General features: G+C 34.0%; 1 protein-coding gene across 4 annotated transcripts in view; it reads left to right on the top strand.

Annotated features, from left to right (window-relative positions):
• The window catches only part of LOC118185464 (DNA-binding protein RFX6-like), a 169,261-nt gene that overhangs the window by 133,626 nt on the left and 17,200 nt on the right, over positions 1 to 18,435 (top strand). For 3 of the 4 annotated variants that reach the window (XM_085811010.1, XM_085811011.1, XM_085811012.1), the window contains 4 exons: positions 1,020 to 1,111; positions 4,482 to 4,593; positions 8,574 to 8,696; positions 15,839 to 16,153. In XM_085811010.1, coding sequence (XP_085667136.1) covers positions 1,020 to 1,111; positions 4,482 to 4,593; positions 8,574 to 8,696; positions 15,839 to 16,153 — 642 coding nt within the window. Of the gene's footprint in view, positions 1 to 1,019; positions 1,112 to 4,481; positions 4,598 to 8,573; positions 8,697 to 15,838; positions 16,154 to 18,435 lie in introns of those variants that run through there. The other variant, XR_015039520.1, reaches the window with a different exon arrangement.

Raw genomic sequence — 18,435 nt, 5'->3', positions numbered from 1 at the left:
AGAGCTGCTAAAACTACGATACGTTTGAACTTATCAAGAGGACCAAATCTCTTGCCTTGAAGGCAACCAGCAACCGAGTAAAACTACTATGGCAAGCGGCCTGCTTCTAATAACTCCTTCCTCTCTCTTGCTTGGCAAAAAGCCACAAATTTGCATCAAATAAGTTACTTTCAATTCTGGCCGGAAGTAGAAAATAAGAAGTGATAGTAAAGATTTAAAATAAAATAAACGTTAGTAAAGCTTAGGATCCTTACAACTGAACATATGCTATAATTGTCTAAAACCAAAATAGCATCCTCATTTTTTTTTTCTATTTCATTTTGTCTATTAAAAAAGTGTTTTTTTATAGGAAATTTGTCTCTGTATATGTAGTTTATGCTATTTACGTGTTTCACTCCTCCTAAAAAAGTCAAGGAGTATTTTTACTCTTCCCCCCCCCAAAAAAAAAATCTTAGGAATAACACTGCCTATGCGCAAAATGATGCCGTAAAATAGTGGGATCCATCTGGGATTCGAGCCTCAAACCTTTCTCCTTCCACGTAATGAGTTTGTCCTTACGCAAGGCCAGCAGCCAAATCAAATATTTAAGAATGAATATCGAACAAGCTTGATGACATGATGGGTTGACGCAATCGCTTTGAATCCTTAAAATATTGTGAAATGATTCCTTGACATTTTTCCTTTCATTAAATACAAATAAAAACAGTTAAAACTTTAGCCCAAGCTTCAAAATAATTGTTCTGTCTAGGTAATTGAAATTCAGATGCAGCTGAGCTCTCCAGGAATATAACGCAATGACTTTTCTTTTTGCATATAAAAGAAAAAATTTAGAAATTAAGACCATATAAACTAAAGTTAAAAGTAAAAATATGTATTAACTTACGAATGTGAGTTGTTGGTGAGTTGCTCATTGTTTCTAAATTTCTAATTTAAGACGAATGATCTTTTCTGAAGAAAATAACTCATTTACAACTTTGATACAATATTTTGCAGTTTTGAAATATTTTTCGTTTACTTAGTCATGAAGCGTCTGCAGTGCTTACTTAATGCATGTTCGTCTGTTGAAGATATCATCAACTGGCTGGATGAAATTATTAAAGAAGTAATCCAAGTAAGTGATATAAAATTTTGCTGTTAGCAAGTGTTATTAGGTTGAAGCATGTATTTATAAGCTGAATAGATGTTTCCAGCCTAACAACGAAAACTATCGGGCTTCCCAACGACAACTGCCGTCAAACTTTCAGGAATAAACATTGAACAAAGTAACTGGATCAAAGTTAGCATATTGCAATCGCCTCACCTAGCAGTCTCCAGTCATATAAAGTAGGGTATACTACATAGAACAGGTCATGTGAAGTAGCGTACGGTCATATAAAGTAGCGTGTATTGTTTCCGCAATATGTGCATCCATCGGTTGGTAAACATAATCCATCAATGAATTATAGGATCTTCTTGTGAAGAATGCATTCTTGACATGTGGCTTGCATCTAGCAAGTTTTACTGACCTTGAAATGTAGTATCGGGTTGGCAGGAAAGTAATTTCGGTTTTTAGCTTGAAATAAAACTCAGTATTTTTCTTTGTAAAAAATGAACTTTAATTTGTCAATTATCTTCCATACTGTTCAATGACCTTTTGCCACCTTCCTGGAAATTTCATGATTTTGCGCTCATAGATCTTCTGGTCTTTATCAGCAAAAACTTCAGCTAACTGCGATTTGTAGTATAGTTACTACTGAAATTTTTATCATTTAAGAAGTTTTCTAAACTTCGAAATAAATTATAATCCGATGGTGCAAGGTCGGAGCTATATGGGGAATGCGACATTGTTTCCCAACGAAGTTCCAAAAACTTCGTACGTGTTGCTAAAAATATCTGAGGCCTTGCTTTGTCATATGGTGCAAAGTTAGCATATCGCAATCGCTGCAGGAATTGTCGTGGTGGAACACTATACCTTTGCGATTTGCCAATTTTGGCCTTTCTTTTTCATTGTTTCCACCGGCAAATTGTTGGCAATAAACATGGGTCGGTCGTTTAGTTCCTTGAAAGCAGCTCAAAATACACAACCCCTTTGTAATCCCACTAAACTGACAGCATAACCGTTTTTTAAGGAAATTTAGCTTCGATATGATTTGTGATAATTCATACTATTTGAACCGTGATCTTTCTCTATTAATGTTGTTGTAGACGATCCATTTTTCATCACCAGTGATAATTCGTTTCAAAAAAGGGTCGATTACATTACGTTTGAAATGTGTATCTCAAATATTGAAAGGCTATGTTAAGTGAATTTCTTTCACTTCGTGGGGAACCCAAATATCGAACTTCTTAACGAGTTCAAGACATTTTTATGTGATTTTCCATTGTTGCGTGCGATACATTTAAGGATAAGGATAAGGAACTGGGGACGTGGGCACTATGCCTCTAATATACGGTTAATTAGTATAGCACCACGTCCACCATGATCTAGAGAACCCTTAAGACAACACTAATTCAAATACGTGAGTACATTATTGAAAATGAATGATTGATTACAAACAATTGTGGTATACCTTGGCAGTAAAATTGTTGCATTTGTGTAAATAACAAGTTACGATAAAGACAAAGATGTAGTGATAGTCTGTAAAGTGCTAACGATTAGTATTAAAGTTGTTGCCATTAAAAGAGGATACTTCCTGCTGTAATGGTCACTCCAGGTTCAGGGCTGCGCAGAGGTCCGTGCCGAGACTGGCTAGCTTCTCCATAATTTTGATGAGCTGCCGGCAGAGGTGCTTCTGTTTGACCATGAGCTTACAGAATGCCTGTATGTTTGTAGTGGGAATACGTATGTGCATCCCGCTGGTCAGAGAGCAGGTAGTGACGTAATGCTCCGGAGTACCCAGGTGACCGCAGCTGCACTGGTCTGTGTCAGTCGTGCCGTGACTGGCAAAGTACTCCGGGAAGGGTCCATGGCCTGTAACATAACGGACCAGATGCGGGTTAGAGTAGAGCCTGGCTGGATTAACATACAAAGGATGATAATGAGTACGTCTGCCGGTCTCAGCAATGTCCCACTCAGCCTGCCACTTTGAGAGTGCTTGCAGATGGAGCATTCTTTTTAAGGTGTGCGATACATTTAGCCTTTCTGCGATCTCTTACATAGTTATGTGATGATTCGATTCAATTACGAATTTAATTTTGTCATCATCATCTTCAGAAGGTCAGCCAGAACGTTGGTCCTCTTCAAGTGAAAATTCTACAGAACGAAATTTTTTAAGCCAGTTCTTACACATGCGTTCAATGGACACCATAAACTTCCCATATCTCTTTGTAAGCCTCAGCCACGTGCTTGCCATTATGAAACTGAAAAAGAAAAATATATCGAAAATGTTTATTTTTGCACTCCATGTCAAAATTGATCGTAAATTAACAGCTGTAAATATAAATACGCGGAATTTGTTTCTATAGCAAACTATAAGTGTCAGCTTCGAAAGCTCAAACGAAAATAAAATTATAAAATTGACAGAAGCATGAGTAACAGTATACCGTACGATTAGCCAAATGGCCTTGTAAACTTCATGTTGTGGTACAATTATCCTAATAAAGGATAGCACCTAATAAACGATACGTTTTAACATGCATTGCTTTATAGAAGAGATGTTCATTCTGTTAGAAATGGAAATTCCTAAGCAGCAGTTGCCGTAAAATATAGGACATCATTTGAGTAAAAGTGGTAAATTTTCATGCTTCTCGAGACAAATGGTACAATGTAATACAAGCCGAGATTAATTCGTGAATGTATGCACATTCAATACTAGAAAGCGTATAACATGGGACTTGCAATTTACTACTGGAATTTAGTGGAATGACATATTTAAATAATATGTACAACTTTATGACTGGGTATGCCCTCTCTGTTCACGATACATTAACTCAGAACTCGCAGATCTTTTACATTTGCCAAACTCTGGCTGCAAATATTGATGGTGTGTAGTCTGTTTTACAATCTTTGTTCTGAGGGTATTGAGCGATTACGAAAACGTTGCATTTTGTACCTCTTGCTTTATTCAGATGCACCCCTGAAAGTTTCATGAGGCTTGTCGCCAGGAAATTTGATGGCTTTTCTAACAAGGCAGAAAAGAATTCTTAATCACTTGCTTGACTGGAAAATTACTTGCTATGTCTGTGTGTCTGAAAAAAAACTGTGTTTTGAAAAAAACACTGTCTCAATTTTTTTAAATGATTTTGATACTGTTACTGTAATTATATGCCTTTTTAAAACAAAAACAGAGATTTTTTTAAGCGTTAAATGTTACATTAAGGTAATGACTTCTTCTATTATGATATTATGTTTTCTATTAGTCAGAGTTAACACGAAAAGAACAATTTTGTTTTAGTTGTTCAATTTTTAAAAAATAAATAAATTAACTTTAAAAGGTTACATGAAATAAGTAAATTCCACAAATGTGATTTAGTAGTCTGACATTAATGTTATTTCCTTAAAGGATAGTTCAGAAAGAAATGTTTTACTCCAATCAAGGTATTTCGTACTCCAACTGGTATACACATTTAGCAAGATCTCCTGCGTCTTAACAGAAAACTGTTCGAACAACTTTAGCAAGTATTTTTGTATTTATTTTTTATATACATTATTGTGTGTCTTGAAAAAAAAAACTGTGTAAAATTTAAATCATTTTTAAACTGGTACTATAATTATATGCCAGCTGTTATTGACTTTGTATCTGATATTTTATTGAAAAGTTCAAGATGAACAAACATATCTGGGTAGTTTGGCAAATTAAAGATGAATTTTAGACAATATACACCTTATGTTCCTAGATACTAGTCGGAGAAATACGTTTACCCTCAGTGCGTAGTATTTAGAAAATTTAATACAAACGAAAATTTGTACGAAAGCAAGGGAGCAAAGGGTGTATTAAAAAGTATACCGAAATCAAAAATATCCCTTAAAAGTAAGTAAGATTCAGAACAGGCTAGAATTTGAAGCGCTGTGGAAAAATGGATACTCAAAAAATATCTGATGGACACACTACCATGTGCCAGGGCTTAACTTCTAAAAGTAGAAATGCCGGAACCCTGTGGAAGACCGTCAGGAATGAAGAACAAGAGTAAATAAATGAATAAAACGATTATTAAAATCATTAATAATTTTAATGAAGTTTAATAGTTAATGATTATCCAATTTATTAATAATTATTTAATTATTATGGCTATTTAATTGTTTAACTGACGTTTATAATTAATAATTATTAATTGATAATTACTGTTTTATTCATAATTAATTTATTATTTACTAAAATAATTCAGTGATTAAATGATTAAAATTAAATAAAATTCAAAGAGATAAATTAAAATTTAATAAGCGATTTTTAATATAACTTTATAGGTAAAAATAAAATTTTCGAGACCAAATTTCTACTGGAATTGTTGCTCAGTTACATAAAAGAAGTACGGAAACTTTTGCAATCATTTAGAGCTCCGGTGCGCTCCGACTAGAATTAGAATTTATCCCCAAAACTGAGAAGTACCGGAGCCGGCGCAATTTAAGCTCTGCCATGTGCAAACTTTAAAATTTCTTGAATCCAGTCTGAATGTTAAAAATTTTAAGAGCACTTTACTTGATGTATTCGATTTATGGAAAGAAAATATACAGCGATGCAATAACTGCAGCAGAAGATAAGAATGAAATCAATTAACATTTTAATCTCAGATGGTGATGAATCGTTTTTAAATCTGTAGGTATGGATTAAAGATAAATCAATAAAAAAAGATTTTACCTCTTTGAATTTATTTAAAAAAATTTTTTTTGATTGTACAGAGGGTCGCCATTTTTTTGTGCTTTCATAAAATTTTCATCGAATGATAATTATGATAATTATGATTGATTATAATTAATAATACATTTTATGGGTAAAAATATGTTTTAATTACTATTTCATTTAGAAAGACAAATATATAATTATTAACTTAATAATCATTAAATTGCTTAGTAAATGTAAGTAAAAGACGTTATGATATCATGCACTCGGACTGAAAGTTACCGGACATCTAGAGAAGTAAAATCATGACTTAAAGGACTAAAAATACGGTACTTTCTTAAATTCAGGTTCTAGTTTGCCAAATGTGTAGTGACATACTTATAAGATATCATATTTTATAAATACATTCTCAAAATTCCTTTACGAAAATAGTTATACATTTGTGATATTCTCTGATTCCTTTGTGAAAAATGAATATCTGCAATATGCTCGGTATGTGTATTTAATTTACAGGGTGTTCTGAAATTGTTTTAAAAAAATCAAAACAAGCAATATTTACAACTGAATCTAGAATTCCATTTCAGTCAGAATGTCAGAAAAGTTAAATGCTTTAACTGAACTTTCAACAGTAAAAAAAAATAAAAGAGAGAGAGAGAATTATGTACCAATTTCTCGCATGTGTAATCCACGACGAAATCGTGTCGGACGTTGTTATCACGGTAACAACTAACATAACAGGATGTAACAGCACATCTCATCTAAGATATAATTGCTTTTAACGAGATTCTAAATTTCTGTGAGGTCTGGCATTCTCACGGTGGAATACGGTTTTTTTTTTTTTTTTTTTTTTTTTGTGTGTGTGTGTGTGTTCAATATCTGTAATTCCATCTCTTGATGGAATCATTCAATGTGTCCAAATGCTGGCAGTACTCATTTGAATAACTAGTTCCATTATAGGATCGCTTGCGTTTAACATTACTGTATATAACTTATCTTTTAACGTAAGTTATGTTTCGCTTTGGAAATACACTGCTATCTTTAGTTTCAACAAAAAGATCTCATATAGTCTTGCGGACATCAAATCTTTTTCTCGGAAAATGTGTGGGTTCCAAACATCGAAATTCAAAAGGAAACTAAGTAGTTTCAAACGCGTATGGATATTTGAATTCTAGAATTTCAGTATCTCAGCAGTTTATTTGCATTGTATACTATGATTTAGTTCCATTATTGCCTTTATTTGGTCTTCATTAGCCTTTTACTGCTGCCTTCAATTTCCCGAACAAATTTAGAACCCAATTCTGATACGAATTTTTAATCAGGTGATCTTCATACGCTGTACACAACTTTTTTACCGTGCTCGAATCACATTTTTTACATTTATGGTGATAAAAAAGGCAAAATAGGATGAAAATCTCCCGTTTGTTTTCCGTTTTGAATGCGATGCCACACAAAAACGACTAGAAAAAACGGTAACCATTTTCTTTTTCTCCCTGCCCCCTTTCTTTTATGAATCTTGTAATATTGGTTGTCGAAACTTTCTACGTACAAAGCGTATTTTTCTGGTTTAGAATAAAAAGTTGGTTACTAAAATTGGTACTAATTAACTTTCCGAAAATAACTCAGTTCTCTTTTCAAGCAAAGAACGAAACAGAGATCTAATAATTTTTGCTTTTGTTCTTTTGCAACTGAGACTAATATTTAACAGTGCTTACACAATGTCTAAGATTAACTAAAGTTTTAATGCTTACGCAAAGTCCAAGACTAACTAAAAAACTAAATTTTCTAACTTCGCGATTGAAAAAGAGTCCAAACACCTAAGAATTCCCATACAGGAAAAAAGAAATTAGTTTGCTTGCTATTTTAAGAGTTTGAGATTTTTTGAAAGAGTTACATTCATAGGATCGGCGCTAGATTCAAAACTGAAGAAGTTCAGCACGGCGTAGAATTGACACCAGCGTATGATCGACACTGGTATACAACCGACATTAGTTATGGGCATACGATCGACACAACGACATACGATTGAGAAATCTTGATGATGCTGTAAAAATAATTAAGAAAAGAAATACAGATATGTCACCTCACAAGAAGCGTCACAGGTATACTGTCGATATTGCATAGACTCATCACTGGCCTTGCGTTGTCAGTTAATAAGACCGAACTGCGCAGAATTGACGCCGGCATAGGATCGACACAAAACAGCACAAATACTGCAAGGTCTAAAAGGGTCAATACAATGACATTGCATAACGTAGCCCAAAATAATATAATTAGAAACGGCGAATAAGCTAGAGGAAAAGAATTCAATTAATTTTTTTATTTTTAGGATGATATTTGCATAAGATCGACATTTGTGTAGAATGAACATCGCCATAGAATTGATACCAGCGTAGGCTCGAAATCAGATTTTGAGCTTCCTTAGCGTTTATGTGCTGTAGATTCTACGTAGACTAGCCCTAGGCTATATCCTAACAAGTTCACCCCGCCCCAGGGCAGCCGCTAAGCATTTTGTAGCCCGGTACAATCGCTGCCAGTCCTAAGTTCCGTTACCGATTGCCTATTTAAGATGTAAAAATTTTGCTGTCCCCAAATTTTACTGCTCAGTTATTCTTTAAATTCTAAATATGTTATGGAAACTAAGTTCTGCCGCCCGGTACGGCCGCACTGGTTGCATCGGCCTTAGAATTCTTAGACACGACCTTACTTTTTGTGTATAAACTCAATATATTTACTTGCAAACTACTTTAATATTTAGAAACTGAATGTTTTGCTGCTATTTCAATTACTTTTAATTTTTTGTGTTTTTAATATTTTCAGTTGCATTTCATTTACTTTCTTCTCTATTACAAGAGTATCTCCTTCTTGCAGTAGAAAATAATTTAGGGCAAGACGAAAACCAACTTATCAACTCCAGAATGAAAATACACCTGAAATCTTCAAGTAAAGTATAACTAGTCTCAGTATTCAATATGATAAGTTATGAAAACTTAAAAATTTTTTGTAGAATGCAGAAGGAAAATTTAGAATTCAAGCGATTTGAATTTTTCAAAATTTGTTTCCTTATCGAATTCTTTCTGAACAAAGTAAATGATCTTTAGGAAACGTATTTAATTTAGAAAAATACTCTATTTTAAGTTTCGTAATTTCTTTTCAATATATGGAATGTAGCTTCTTCCGCTGTTAATAAGTATCAGCGATAGACTATATGAAATGATTGTTTTAATCTTAATATAGTCAATAAAACTGAAATTTTTTTTTCCTTTTTTCAACTGCATGAAATCATCATTTTTCTTCCCATGGTATAGTAAAAGTCCGATAGACGGGCATCCTTTGGAATGACGCTTCTTTCATGGATATTCACCCTTTAAGATGACTCTACTAGCATTTTATTTGCCAATATTCGAAAAGGCTTCTCATTGCTTTCCCACTTTGATTTAATCTTTTGTTCAAAACTTCGCATTTACATGGTTAGCTCTCTCTGCCTCTGTTTACTCAGAATGCTTTCAAAACCTAATAACGTAACAAACAAAAACGTGTGACTTTTGCATTTCACCAGAAGCTCAGTTTGGGGAAAATTGTGGCCAAACGCCATGAAATAAAATTCTGTTGGAAGCAGGGAAAATATTCTTGATCCAATAACTCATCACTCTGAGTTACTGAAAACAGGTAAATGACTTCCTTCATTTACCTGTTTTCCTTCGAGTATTTCGTTAATTACGCTTTTTGGCGTAATTAACGAAATACTCGAAGGACTTTTTCGCAAAGCACTCTTCATTCTTTTATGCCTTTTAACAAAGAAATATGAAAGAAATATTAGTATGCTTCTTACCTTTTATAAATCGCAAAATTATTCAGATACTTTAGATTCGCATACTTTGTGAACTGAAGTGTAGCAAGAATACAAAATATAAAATGCTAAGGCATTCAATTTTCAGATATTCCTGGATCTTTCACTTTTGGAGAAACCATGACTATTAGATATCATTCTGAAAGAATTACTTTGAAGTTCTTGCCGCTCGGTCGGTATAATGGTCAGGGAAGTTGACTGCGATGCCGAAGGGCCTGGGTTCGAATCCCGGAGATTCTAACTGTCCGTCCCTTCATAGGAAAGGCGATGGTGGCCCACCTATTAGGTGCCTCCATAAAAAGGAGACCACCGCATCCGGCCTTGTATAGATTAATGGAGTGGGTTACATTTGTAATTGTTCACAATCTGCCATTGGGGAAAAAAAAACTTTGCAGTTCTTACAGGAAAGACATGTGTTACATGTGTAGGTAAAGCAACGAAGATGTAATAGGCATTCAATATATAATAGTCTTGCAAATGAGCAATCTACTGTTTAGCAGAATTTCGAATATTCAACGCGTTAGCCGCCTCAGTAATAAAAAATATTTTGCTCCTTGAGTCGGCATCTTTTTTGCAGTTTGTCAAAAAAGACATAAAATAGTAATACATTAAGATCTCTGTTTATCTATTTTCTGCACATAAATAAATTTTTTAAGAGAGAAGCACCTACGTACCACGTTGCCTCAGGAGCATTTTCTACTAGTGCACACGTGTACCGTATACGTACAATTAGAGAGCGGATTGTGATAGGAGTTAATTTTATATTTCAGTCTGCTCTCATATTTTTTAATGACAAATGTTCTAATGTAGGAGGTTATGAAAATGAGTTACGTCATTCATAAGCTTTGAGGAATAAAGTTTCTTTTGATGACAAATCATTCGAATATTCATCAGAGACTTACAAAGGAAGTAACCTTAATTCGGTAATTGCAGATTCTGATTCTGTCGTTACTTAAAAGAGAATAAAAGTATGAAGATCTGATCCAGTACATTTAATTTCACTGTTACTCATTCTGTAGAGAAACAGTTGTTAGAAAATTGCATTGGTCTAATGAGTTTGCCTCAGACGAAATACTTGGAAATATGAATTGAACCGATCTAAAACGAATTGAAATTATAGGTTGTAAAGTTGCGCGCTTCCAACCTGCACGCAACAAAGTGGTGACTGCTGAGAACTGGAAATAGACCAAAGTCTTGCGAAGGGTTTAAATCCCTTTTTATTCAACTTTAGAAATTACAAATGCGTGCTCTTGACGCTCACAACCTACGCCGACCCGGCGGTAAAATAAAAATAAGAAACTAAGAAAAGAATAGTAACAAGTGACTAACTACGAGGCTCTCTAAACGTAACTAACCTCGCCGCGTTCTAAAATACCGCTGATACTTTAGCAAACTTCTGAATATTACGTTGAAAGATTAACAAACTGCCGAGGCAAGCACACAGGCCGAAACGCGTGGTTCTTCAATTTCTAACTAGCCACCTCCACGCTCGTGAAATAAGAACAGCACACCTCGAACTCGTTTCCTTTCTATTTAACTCAGAATGCTTCCGCTGATAATTTGAATCCTTGCGCGTTCTACTAAAATTTACATACTCTGGCATTGGCAGTTCCAGGGGAAAGTAAGGCTTGACAGGAAAGATAGTTTAAACTTAAAATAAATGTTAGTTAAAATAAATATAAACCCTACAAGGTGATAATCTAAAATATTTTCGGTTTGTGAATAATTTTGGAATGAAGCAAAATGTTATTAAAATAATGCGCCATAAACATTTTGTACACTTCTGTTTTTATGTTCATTGAAAACAGTCTGATGGGTCTAAAGTCGTGAGAAACTAACAGATAAGTTCCTCAAAACCTCAGACATCTTTATTAAAATTAATAATAAGGAAACGGAAAAATAAAAATCTTAATCAAATAATGGTATTTTTCGGATCAGCGGATTCGAATTGGTTTAAGAGAAATGCCAAAATTAGAATGTTATTGATCGAATAACGTCTTCTATTGTACAAAAATCAAGCAAGTTATGTCAGGAAATCGATTCTAACTTCTCAGTAACAACTCATCTCAAACGAAGAGGGGGAATATTTCTGAAAGATTTTATAAAATCCAGTCTCGCGTAAATAATATAAGACGAAGTTTACATAGTATAATAATGAATTCCAAATAATATTTATGATATAATTGTTTAACGAAACATCTCAGAATTTTTTCACACGACACGATACAATTCCTGAGAGTGTTTCCAGCTTATTAATTCAAATTATAATTTCCAAGAAATTTTTTCCCAAGAATGTTTCAAGCTTATTAACCATTGACTTATTATTTTGCCTTATCATTATCACTTTTACTTTCGTTCCCTCTTATCAGGCTACAAATTGGTAATATATATAAGAACAGAATTCTTGAATTAAGTATTTGGCAGTGACTGCTGGCCATGTCACTACTCCTTCCGCACAGCTTCTAAATTTAATTGACTCCGCTTTAGTCTTCGTTAGTTGTGTTTGTTCGCGTGAGTCGAAGGCCTGATCCAAAACTTATAGGCGCAGTTTGTCTTGTGAATATTCCATATTTTAAAATACTTAAGTTTGAATTCGTGTTTTCTGAATCCCGCAAGCAGTGGAGGTCTTTTGTTACTATACGATTTGTGTACATTTTTTATTTTGAAGAACTAATGAAAATGTTTGTTTTTCGCCTTCTTCAGAGTTAGTGTTATTTAAATGGAAGATTTAGGACTGGGCGTGGAGTTCCCTAACTGCCTACACACAACCAGAATTTGTCTTTTAAACCATAAGGGACGACCAAAAAGTTTCTATTCGAAGGCTGTGCTGTCCCGATTCAGTATGCAGGTCATGCAAAATCGCCTTGAGCGTTTAGGCGATCGTCGTACCGCTTTATCAGATTGAATATACCAGTTAGGTAAAACTTCTTTTTCTGCTGTTCGAAGTCAGATAAGTCAGAAAATGCCTGCTCTTTTAAGAAACTTTTTAAGAGACCAAAGGCGTAAAAATCGATGGGGAGAGATTAGGACTGCAAGAAGGGTGCCCGAGTGTCTCCCACTTTTTTGTGTGCGCCTTCCGCGTTACATTTGCGATATGAGATTTGCGAAGAAGAATCACCCCATTCCGCAGATTTCCCGGACATTTTGCTTTAATCGCCCATCGTAATCTCTCTGGCTTTTCGCAGTACAGTTTCCCAGTGATGGATCCTTGAGAGTAATAAGCAATGGCCCGTGGAAATCAAAGAACAGGGTAAGCATAATTTTTCCAGCAGATGACTGGTTCTTGAACTTCTAAGGAACGAGGGAATGAACTTCCAACCGGTTTGATTTTTGTTCGGACTACAACGCCCACGGCAACCAAGAGGCTACCTAATATGTTTAAGGAGATTGCCTTCTTGCAGCACTTATAGAAGAAAACTGGCTTGTATCTACTTCACATATGGGCAAAACCACGAAAAACTTACACAGCCAGCCCGTTTGTCTGGAATCGAACTCAGGTCAAATAAAAGACGTCTGCTGCCCAAGACTTGTAACTGATAAAAGCTTGTTTAAGGAGCCTGGAAAGCCTCCCATGCGACAGCTATAGTTGTAAGAAAGGATGGTGGTGGTGGTGATCGGTCAAGGAAATTGATGATGGCTGATGATCGATATACCGCCCTGTAAGCGAAAAGAGATCGAAACCAAACAGCGGGCAACATTGCTCAGTAACTGCGTACCGCAACAGACGACAAGAGTACTGGTTTATTGTAGTCAGACGACTTCATACAAGTGGCCTATTTTTCTGGTGCCCTAACGTTGCATACGACTGATAACAAACAGGCTCTCTGGTGTTGAGTATCGGCAGACGGTGCAACGCAACCACTGCAGTTAGGGTAGGTCGTGCCCCTTATTGGCTCATTGGTTTGTTGTTCTACCTCTTGGTCAGATAGTTTTTTTAACCAACGTCATTCTGTCAATAAAGCCTTTTTCTATTCGTTTTGTACTGTATCCGTCCTATTCTTTTTTTGCTACTATATTTTTGTCATCCTTCAAGTACTACATTGTGCCCTTGTAGTATGACTTTCTTGCCTCCCAGTTGATATTTTTCAGAATTGTCGCTAAAATCAGGGAAGTCGTTAAGTTTTGCAGACTAGTGTACTTATGATTACCTTGGCTTCCCTCTATTCAATCTTTTATCTGTTTGATAAAATTAGCAAATTTCTTTAGATAGGGCTTTACCTCGGGAACGAAATTATCATTTCTGACTATATTCCAAAAACCATGGGCCATATTGTCAGTAATAAGTAGCTCTTATCTAAATATGAGATATGCAAATGTCTGAGAGGTAGAGTCATATTTTGCTACGTTAAGGGAAATCTGATAGTTGGTAGCTTCTCGTTCAAGAAAATACTATGATTGTTTTCCAACTGAGATGGTGAGACGAGGTTTAAGGTCTTTGTTCTTCCTTTCCACGTAGTTTGTCTGTGGAAGGTAAACTTAATTTTCCGAGGAAACAGACTTGTTGTATTGTAGTACGAACAAATTCTGGTTCATTGTTAATAACGACACATCTAGGTAGACTACATCGCAAAAAAAGTTTCTTGTACAGCAGTAGTCTTCAAACTTTGTCGAAACCCTTAGAATTATAAGTTTTTTTTTTGGGGGGGGGACCTATTCCATACTTAAAAAATGTATCTTAATTAATATTTAAAGTAGATCAATATTAGAGGTACATTATATAAAGACAATTAAAGAAAATTATTTTATTTTTTACTAAAAACTACAGCAGGAAGGTTACTACCCATATTATGCGAAGGAGTCGGTTCTTCCCCTGATTGCATCAACGTGATCAGAGATTTATATTTATAAAATTTGTGAAAAATGCACGTTTGAGTGCTGTAAAGATTTCTATAGAATCTATTGAAGAATTTTCTACTTTAATTTCACCTGAAACTGTTTGACGAATACTCAGATCATCTAGATTACATGGGTGATCTACTCGAAGAAATTTTTTGAAGTGTAAAAAATAGAAAGCTTATTCTTTCCTTCTCAAAATCTATGGTAAATAAGCCTGAAGCTCATTGGAATTATGTCTTATTTACAGATGAAAACAAATTTAATATTTTTGGTTCCGAAGGGCACATAATTATACGGAGATGAAAAAAATGAGGAACTTAATCCCAAGAACTTGGTTGTAAACAGTAAAGCAAGGCACTGGAGGTGTATTTGTGTGGGTGTGCATGTCTGCATCAAGATTAGGTAATTTAGTATTTATTGATAGCGTAGTAAACCATGCTCTTTATTTAAATATTTCCAAAAGATAATTTAAATTTATCATCTCAAAATTTGAGTATGGGGAAACAGCTTTATTTTTTATCAGGATAGCGATTCTAAGCACACGGCCCTGAACGTTCGCCTTTGGTATGTCTATAATTGTCCACAAGTTCTGAAAACACCACCTCAGTCACTAGTTTAAAACTAGACAGAAAGCATCTAGAGAGAATAAGAGGTTAGTAGGAAGACACAACGCAAAAGCGAAAACCGAACTAAAAACAGGAATAATGGAAGAATTTAAAAAAAAAAAAAAAAAAAGGAGAAACATTACTCATATAATACCAAACAAAAAGTGAACTCTATATCCATACGTTTAAAAGCTGTCATAAATGCTGCAGGATACCCTACAGTATAATACTAACTACAGAAATACTACAATATTTACTAATATGTACAGATTTTTTAAAGTGTACGAAGACTTTTGTGAGGTAGTTTTTCTGTCACCTTTTGATTACTGATTAATTTTTTTTTTTTTTTTTTTTTTTTGCTATGTTCATAAAATAAAAATGTACTTTTGCTAAGAGAAATTTATAGATATTATTTAAAAATTTTCTTTTTCAATTATGAATTTTTATTAATGAATAAATCAATATGTCACTGAAACTCGTAAGTACGAACACTTTTGGGAGCCACTGTATTTGTTTTCGGTTTTCCGAAACAATTTGGATGCCTTAAACCGATATACTCGTAATTCCTTTGTATTTACAAATATTGCTTACATTATGAAATAAGTAGCAAATAAATAATTTTGCAAATGTTTTTCGATTAGTATAGGTAAGAAGCTTTTAATACCATTACTTTCTGTGCGTCGGTAAAACAATTCTTAGCTCATTTCAAAAAATTTATTGCATAAATTAAACTTCTGGAAGAAAGAAACTTGTCTAATTCTACATATTTAAATTATATGATTATTTTTTTTCAGAAATTATTATTTCAGATTGCTTCGAATCGCCATCATCCTGTTTCTTAGTTACCAGTAAGAAGCAGCATCATACCAATCATAATGACAAAATGAAAAAGAAAAACTGGAAACAACTCTGTCGAAGGAAAGGAAACTCAACTTGCTCCATTGCTCTCACAGAATCACAACATTGTAGTGATCTAATGACAACACACCAGTCCATAAACTCAGTCGACAGTTTTCATTCTGGTGATCAGCTACCATCTTGTAATTATGTTCTTCGAAGCCAAAATTGCTTGATAAATTATAATCATTTTCCGATGGACAACAGCAGAGGTATTTCTTATTATCTTAAAAAATTAATATTTCATGCTTTTATTTTGGATTACAGAGGTTGTTCGCACATTTTTCAGACGATTTTCATTGTAATTACATTGTAATTACACATTCATTGTAATTTCATTGTAATTTCACTGTAATTACAGAAATGCTTTACCTAAAACTTTTAAATGTTTTGTTTGATATCCCTTATTCTTCATTATCTTTATACACCATAATATCCATGATAATGAAGCCTTTTGTAGTATCGAAAGAGGTACTTTATCCCATTCCTCTTGGACAACTTTCCAAAGGAAGGTTGAAGGTCGACGTTTGGACAATCTTCTTTTTAAATGTCCAAAAGCGCCAGGAAACTAACAGTAGATTTTGACCTGTCGCTGCTTTTTTTTTCCTTTATGCAGTTCTACTGACTGATCATATTGTGTGTAAAGAGAAGGTATTTCATATTTGAAAATTTGGCATAAAATATCGTCGTTTTCGAACCATTATTTGCTATGCGCACGTTTTGGAGATCTCGATATTTTGGCTATTATGACTAGTTTACTAACCAAATTACCGCATAAAAAGACTGTTATGTGACTCTAAGCATTATGCTAAAAAATGCTTAACTGTGGTCGCTTAAAAAATATACTATAAGCTTCAACCAGAATATTGTCAAATTAAAACTGCTATGCGACAGACTTGACCATAGCAGATATTGGTTTGACAACGATGATATGTTTTTGATAATATGTGGAATGAGCTTAACATTTTCCTCCAGTCTCTTTATTTTTAATTTGCCTTTACATGAAAAACCAGCAGCAGTCATAAATCTCTCAGAAAAACTTTCTTTAGATACCGCCTTCAACCATGTATTACGACTTTTTCTCCACATTGGTGATCATAAATAATGAATCGCTTTTTATTTCAGTTATTTAAGTACACCCAAGATTCATCTATTGTGACAACACTTTTCTATTTTTGTCCGGATAAATGTTTCTCCTAAAGAATTCTGCAGCGCGTTCTGTATTCGGCAATATGTTGTAGAGAAAGACTATGCAGATTAAGATGTTTCATATTTTTAAGATTCACATCAACATTAATGACTTTCGAGTGACAGTTGGCACTAAGCATTTTAATGATTCTGCAACTGGCCTTTGACTTGGCGGATTTTCTTTTAACGTTGAATATCTTACTTTTGCAACTTTCGAAAAATTCCGTTTTTTTCCCTTGAACACATATTTGAAAGAATTTTTCTACCGAAGCTAAATTTTGAACTTTTTTTCCACTTTGTTGTTGACAGCATTACCTATCGTATAGCTTTCATAATATTTTTTAATAACTCGATAATATTATCCGGAAAGAACACAAGCATGGTCTTCTATCCACTGCTTTTTTAAAAGCGACATTTCGCATGAAAACAAAATTTTCAAGTAGCAAACGATAATTTATGCTTTCAAAAATATTGCTTCAATTAAAAAAAAATTCCAAGCAGAATATTTTTTTACAACAAAGCAAAATCGTCTAAACAATGTGAAAACAGCCTCTTTGTTTTAAATGTTAACTACAGCGGGCTTTACTAGTGTATAGTAAAATAGTTAAAATTCATTTAAGATTAGAATTTTAAAACTCCCACAAAAAAGGAACGGATTTAAAAAAAAAAAAAGAAAGAAAAGAAAAGAAAAAAAAAAAAAAAAAAAAGAAACCATAATGAAAATAAATTAACTATATTTTGTACTTTTTACATATAATTATGCATATAAATTAAAAATATGAATACACGTTTCATCGTATAGTGATTGGTAGGACGAGAAATAATGTCTACGATAGTCGCCAGTAGTCTCCGCTCTCCGTTACCTGTTTATGGGATCGCATTTAATAATAAATGCAATCAACTCATAAACAAATCAGATGCGTGCAGTAGTAAACTTTAAACACCTTTCTTCAATAACATAAATTATATCATCTCCTCAAAGAAAACCGTCAAATTAAAATTTCGCTTGGATGGGTGAAAGGACACGCAGGGACTGACGGAAACGAACACTCCGACTCCCTTGCTAAAGATACGCTTTATTCTATACGCTCAAATTACGTACTAGACATTTCTCAAGAGCCTGCAACGCATGAAATGCCGAGAGAAACCAGCTCCATCGCTTCCTAAAAGTTAAGCAGGCGAGAATACATTCGACATAATTAGGAATGTAGTGGTTTGATTGATTCAAAATTTCATGTGAAGATTGGCAGTTCAGTTATATATTCAAGGGTCCAAAACATTACAGTAAATAAAATAAATTTAGCAA

The sequence above is a fragment of the Stegodyphus dumicola genome, chromosome 2, assembly GCF_044657685.1.
Source record: "Stegodyphus dumicola isolate Sdum_Otavi_A_Nest chromosome 2, ASM4465768v1".
Lineage (NCBI taxonomy): Eukaryota > Metazoa > Arthropoda > Arachnida > Araneae > Eresidae > Stegodyphus > Stegodyphus dumicola.
This window is presented reverse-complemented; position numbering and strand designations above follow the sequence as displayed.